The sequence below is a fragment of the Saimiri boliviensis genome, chromosome 7, assembly GCF_048565385.1.
Source record: "Saimiri boliviensis isolate mSaiBol1 chromosome 7, mSaiBol1.pri, whole genome shotgun sequence".
Classification (NCBI taxonomy): Eukaryota; Metazoa; Chordata; class Mammalia; order Primates; family Cebidae; genus Saimiri; species Saimiri boliviensis.
The window spans coordinates 40,703,600-40,709,957 of NC_133455.1; the positions used below are offsets into that span (position 1 = coordinate 40,703,600).

Consider the following 6,358-nt stretch of genomic DNA (forward strand, 5'->3'; position numbering starts at 1 on the left):
TAGGTAACCAAAAAATAGACAAATAAGAGGCATAGGTCTCTAGTTGAAGACATAAGCCCACAGGAAAGCTAAATTACTTAAAGGTAAGTAAACCTGATCATATAATCTGCCTGCTAAAAATATTCCCAGGTACTCTATGCCTGCCTCCATCTACCTGGTTTTTCAACAATACTTATCCTCCTTGCTTTATACCTTTAAGATACTCCAAGATCCGGCCCTTGTTCTCCTTTCCTCCAAGGAGAACGAATCATGGGTCACTTTCACTGGCTTAGCTGACATCACTCACTTTTAGGGCTTTCTTATTTTCCCTCTGCCCCAAAACACACAAATAAATAAATGACCTGTTTCTATTTGCCATTAACACTCTCTCAAGAACTCTCTCACTTGACTCCTACTTATTGGTTAAGTTTTGAGTTTTCTAGACACCTAGCACTCTATCTGGAAGTAGGTTCATAATACGCACAACTTTCATGACTGCAGCTAGCTGACTAACAACAGGCAGGCTGCCTCTGGCTCAGTCTGGAAGGCCCTGGCCCTGAATGTGCCTTCAGGGAAAGGGCAGGTCCAACTGGGGAAACAATATCTGATAATTGTGCTTTTATTTGTCTACTTATATTAAAACCCAGGTTCATTTTTTCAATTTGTTTTGACAACATTCCTGAGATTTTTAATACTTTGATTAGAAGTGTTCTAACTTTTAGAAATTAATTTGACAGGCGGGGCACTGTGGCCCCCGTCTGTAATCGCAGCACTTTGAGAGGCCCAGGCAAGTGGATGACTTGAAGCCAGGAGTTCCAGACCAGCCTAACCAACATGATGAAACCCCATCTCTACGAAAAACACAAAATTAGCTGGGTGGGGTGGTGCATAGCTGTAATCTCAGGTACTTAGGAGGCTGAGGCAGGAGAATCAGTTGAACCCTGTGAGTTGGTGGCTGCAGTGTGCCAAGATCATGTCACTGAGTTCCAGCCTGGGTGACAGAGCTAGACTCATTCTAAAAAAAAAAAAAAATTAATTTGAAACATTACTATCAAATAGCATAATAGTAATAAAGTACTTGGGAGAGCCTTGGTAAACTTAGCATAGTAACACAGAAAGCACCTTTATAATTCAAAGGCTATCAAGAAATCCTGGTTTGTTTCCCAGATGGGAAGGGCCTGACTAAACTTCCAGAAAATGATATTAAATGTATAAAATTATGTCCAGAATTGAAAACTATTAGCAATTAATATCCTGTACCATCTGAGGCTTACATTTAAGACCAACGTTTATTTTCAGTTTTTTCTGAGTACTTTCTAGATTCCCCAGGTTAAAAATTATTGTAGTTTCTCAAATCTATTTGTCTCCTAATGGGATGATTTAAGGTGGGAAACACATATACGATTTAAAAACAAAAAAACAAAAAACAAAAACTCAGTTCAGGAAATAACTCTCCGAGTCTGTGGGTTAAACTTTCTGTTAACCCTGTTCAACTGGTTTTATAAGGCTTTCAGAAGGGGTCCTGCAGCTGCTAGTGCAGGCAGTTAAAAATAGTGGGATGAAGGAAGTCTGAGTCCAATCCTAGCGTTTTTGTTGCTTTAACTATTTCTGTTTTTCAGATGAGTCAATTTAAGAACAGAGTGACCGAGAGGCCAAAATGAAGACCAGTTTTAGAAGAGAAAAACTTTCACTTGATTCCTAATTTGTACTCAGTGACACAAAGACAATGTAAGGGAAAGAAGCAGAGCAGGGGACAAAGGGTGGGTCAGGTTAGAAGGGAGATCAGGAGTTCTTCTTCTAGGGCTATGGTAATTTCATGAATTTACTTTTGCTTCTCTGTATTCTCTTTGAGTAGTAAAAGAGGTTTCATGCCTCCAGTGAAATTATTATTATTTTTAAGCACAGTTCTACCTGAAAAGTTCAAACCCCACTATCTTTATTTCACATGTAACTACTTACGTACACTAATGAAGAAAAAATAATCTAGAAGCTATTTTTTAATCGAGTTTTTCATATTTTTAAACAATAAAACGTTTTCTCCTGTTTTATAATATCACACTTTTGCTTTACTACATCCTTAGCTCAGTATTAAAAAAAAAAAAAACAAGAAAACTCAAAGTGGTGTGTTTTGCAATATCGATGACCCACTAAGCTGGGGATATTTATTTCCATCTGGCAGAGTTCAGCTTCTGCCTCCCGTTTGCTTCCTCCATCTGCCTTCCTCTCTTCATCTTTTTGTTTTTTTCTTTTTCCCCTTCTCCTTAATGGGAGTTCAGGTTAACCCTGTCTTAGGCCTAATCGTTTTAGCAGGCTCCTGCCTTCCTGCTACACTCTTTTCTAAAGTTTCGTTTTGTTTTGTTTTTTTCTTTTTGGTAGGGTTTCAAACAAACTTACTTTCAGAAGCCTCCATTTTTTTAGACTTCTCTTATTTTTAATAAAGAGCAGGACTCTTAAGGCTAGGACGGCATTTGGACTAGAAAAGAAAAGAAAATCTTTGGTTTTGGGTACCCAAGTTTTAAAATACACTGTAGCTTGTCTGTTTGTTTTTCACAGACCACGATTTACCAGATCCGCGTTGTCTTCAGTGACTGGCTCTCCTGTCCCTCCTGTCCGCATCCAGTAAGGTTTCCACTCTTCTCTCTGCTGACTGCTGAAGTTACTGAAACACCAACCACAAATGGCCTTACTAACCCACTTATTTTGCAATTAAACTTTTACAAAGACATCCCCCTACTCCTCCCCTTGGGTGGAGCAGAAACGGATCCGCGGCGTAGGCGGCTCGTCTGCGAGGGGACCCTGGCTCCCCGAGGCTGCAGTTCTGCGTCTCGGGCAGAACGCCCAGTGCGACCATTCCCTTCACTTTTCCCGCACCCACGGCGCGGGCGCCCCTATCGCGCCGCACCACACGCGCCCCTGGCTCCAGGAGCCAGTCACCAAAACCCGGAGCGGGAACGAGATGTAAACACGCCGTGGGGACACGCAGCCCAATCTGAGGAAGGCAGCGCGCGTGAAGGCACTGCCTGCGCCAGGCGGTTCTTTTCTACCCAGCACTAACCCTCCAGGGCAAGGGGACCCGGGTAGCGCACTCGCTGAAGGATGCACTGGCGCAGCGCCTGGACAGGCTGAAGCGGGAAGGCGGACCTAGGGCTGGGGGCGGAGCTTTCACACACGCACCCCCGGTTCCCTTCGTCCCTCGACCCAGCAACTGGCTCTCCAGCCGCCACTCAGGGTTTATTTGTTTACAAGCGGATTACGTCAGCTCCTCCCTCTCTTCCCTGTCTCTGGACCCGCCTCCTGGACCCTTTTCCCGCCCCTTTCGGCTCCGAACCTGCTTGCGTCACAATGGTGCGATCTTCGGATTGGCTGGAGTCGGCCGTCACGCTCCAGCTACGCCACTTCCTTTTCGCGGCTCTATAAAGGGTGCTGCACGGCGGTCGCATCTCTTCGCCCCTCGGAGCTGGAAATGCAGCTGCTGGGATCCTCGGATGCTGCGGAGCTGGAGGCGGAGGCGGCTGGGGAGGTCCGAGCGATGTGACCAGGCCGCCGTCGCTCGTCTCCTCTTCTCTCCTGCCGCCTCCGGTCTCGAAAATAACTTTTTTAGTCTAAAGAAAGAAAAAGAAAAGCCGTCCGCTCTTCACGCCCTCTCTTCCTCTCAGCCTTCCTCCCGGTGAGGAAGCCCGGGGTGGCCGCTCCGCCGTCGGGGCCGCGCCGCCGAGCCCCGGCCGCCCCGGGCCGCCCCCACCCGCCGCCCCCATGCATCCCTTCTACACCCGGGCTGCCACCATGATAGGCGAGATTGCTGCCGCCGTGTCCTTCATCTCCAAGTTCCTCCGCACCAAGGGGCTCACGAGCGAGCGACAGCTGCAGACCTTCAGCCAGAGCCTGCAGGAGCTGCTGGCAGGTGAGCAGGGCGAGGGCGTCGGGGGGACGCGGGCTCCGCATCCCTGTGTCAGAGTCCGGCCGTCGGGGCCGCGGAAGCCTCGGCAGCGCCCCGGGGCCGGTCGCGCTCGAGCCCCGCCGCGGGACCGGTGTGTTCTCGTTGGGCGGCCGCTAACGGCGGCTCCCAGCGAGGCTTCGGGGTCTGGACGGAGGGCGCCCCCTCCCCCCAGCTGGCAGAACGGAGGGGAGAAGAAAACACGCACAACAAAGAAACTTAAGCCCACTGAGGCGGGAGCTGCGGTCCGAGGGCCGTCCGCCGGTTTGGGGACAAAGGAGCCGCGGGGCTGGGGTGGGTTCGACGCCCACTTCCCCAAGCTCCCTCCAACCGTTGCGTGGTCGGCGGCCCGGCCCCGGGGTGGGAAGCCGCGCCGCTGCCCCGGAGCCAGCTCGGGACGGACGTGCGGTCTCCCCGCGCCTCCTGCCCCTGCCCATTAATCATCGGATTTGTCACCGGCACAATTACAGCCCTGCCCAGAGCGTGGTTTAGGATTGCTTGTTTTTCTTCCCTTCGGGGTTAACAGTCCGGTGGCGCTCCTCATCCCCAAAGCCATCAACTCCATTGTGTGCGGCTGGGATGGGGTGGAGAAAGTAAACAGGTTCCCGCCTGGCCGTGGGTGCCACCGGCTTCCCGGCCGGCGGAGCTGCGCGCCTGATTCCTGTTTTGGCGGCTCAACCGGTTGGTTCCTGGAGATTGTTTTGTCCCGTACTACTGTGTTATTTCCAAAACCCTGCCCGCCCCTTCCCCGTCCCCGCACATACACAACGGATGCAATCCTGGACGCTTTTAAAAGTCGATAGTTTTCATTTTCACGCCTCAAAAAAGCCTACGGTAGGAGGAAACAACAGCAGGAGCTGTCTAAAGATCCTAAGCATTGTTTCTCTGTTCTTCTTTCTTCTACAGAACATTATAAACATCACTGGTTCCCAGAAAAGCCATGTAAGGGATCGGGTTACCGTTGTATTCGCATCAACCATAAAATGGATCCTCTGATTGGACAGGCAGCACAGCGGATTGGACTGAGCAGTCAGGAGCTGTTCAGGCTTCTCCCAAGTGAACTCACACTCTGGGTTGACCCTTACGAAGTGTCCTACAGAATTGGAGAGGATGGCTCCATCTGTGTGCTGTATGAAGCCTCACCAGCAGGAGGTAGCACTCAAAACAGCACCAACGTGCAAGTGGTAGACAGCCGAATCAGCTGTAAGGAGGAACTTCTCTTGGGCAGAACGAGCCCTTCCAAAAACTACAATATGATGACTGTATCAGGTTAAGATATAGTCTATGGATGGATCATCTTATAATGATGGATAAATTTGATTTTTGCTTTGGGTGGGCTCCTCTTGGGGATGGATTATGGAATTTAAACCGTGTCACAGCTGTGAAGATCTGGCACAAGATAGAGTGGTAAAAAAAATTTTTTTAAGTGACAGTGCCATAGTTTGGACAGTACCTTTCAATGATTAATTTTAATAGCCTGTGAGTCCAAGTAAATGATCACTTTATTTGCTAGGGAGGGAAGTCCTAGGGTGGTTTCAGTTTCTTGCAGACATACCTAAATTTTTACATCAATCCCTTTAAAGAAGATCTGTATTTCAAAGAATCTCTGCAGTAAATCTCGCAGATGAATTTGCACTATTACACTTGAAAATTGTTATTGTTAACCTTTTTGGCAGCTCAATAGGAAAGCTAAACGTTTCAAACATGATAGTACTGGAAATTTTACAAGACTTTTACCTAGCACTTAAATATGTATAAATGTACATAAATACAAACTAGTAAGCATGATCTGGGGAAATGGTCAGATCTTGTATTGTGTTTTTGGCCTTGAAAGTAGCAAGTGACCAGATTCTGCCATGGCAACAGGCTTTAAAAAAGACCCTTAAAAAGACACTGTCTCAACTGTGGTGTTAGCACCAGCCAGCTCTCTGTACATTTGCTAGCTTGTAGTTTTCTAAGACTGAGTAAACTTCTTATTTTTAGAAAGTGGAGGTCTGGTTTGTAACTTTCCTTGTACTTAATTGGGTAAAAGTCTTTTCCACAAACCACCATCTATTTTGTGAACTTTGTTAGTCATCTTTTATTTGGTAAATTATGAACTGGTGTAAATTTGTACAGTTCATGTATATTGATTGTGGCAAAGTTGTACAGATTTCTATATTTTGGATGAGAAATTTTTCTTCTCTCTATAATAAATTGTTTCTTATCTTGGCATTTTAATCAATCTCTTGTCATGATTATAGAGGTTCACCTAAAAGTATTTTTTCTTAGAAGATAGGTTCTGTGAACTCTGAAAATCAGTTGCACACTGGTTGTGCTGAAACAACATTTGATGAGAAATGAAGATGATATGTATATACATATTTAGGTGTTAGAGGAAACACAGGAATAACATGTTGAAAAAAACATGGACACATTCACAGGCTAATGATCCCATGAAATAAG

At 46.9% G+C, this 6,358-nt stretch overlaps 1 protein-coding gene and 1 long non-coding RNA gene across 7 annotated transcripts in view; one reads left to right on the plus strand and one right to left on the minus strand.

Moving 5' to 3' along the window:
- The window catches only part of LOC120364923 (uncharacterized), an 85,716-nt gene extending 82,315 nt beyond the window's left edge, over nt 1–3,401 (minus strand). For 4 of the 6 annotated variants that reach the window (XR_012518388.1, XR_012518387.1, XR_012518383.1 and 1 more), the window contains exon 1: nt 2,545–3,028. This is a non-coding gene — a long non-coding RNA (uncharacterized LOC120364923). The other 2 variants (XR_012518386.1, XR_012518384.1) reach the window with 2 other exon arrangements.
- A 34-nt stretch (nt 3,402–3,435) lies between these two features.
- Nucleotides 3,436–6,133, plus strand: BTG1 (BTG anti-proliferation factor 1). The gene is made up of 2 exons (XM_003927879.4): nt 3,436–3,880; nt 4,820–6,133. The coding sequence occupies exons 1-2, from the start codon at nt 3,733–3,735 to the stop codon at nt 5,185–5,187; spliced, it is 516 nt and encodes a 171-aa protein (XP_003927928.1). The 5' UTR covers nt 3,436–3,732; the 3' UTR covers nt 5,188–6,133.
- Nucleotides 6,134–6,358: the final 225 nt, after the last annotated feature.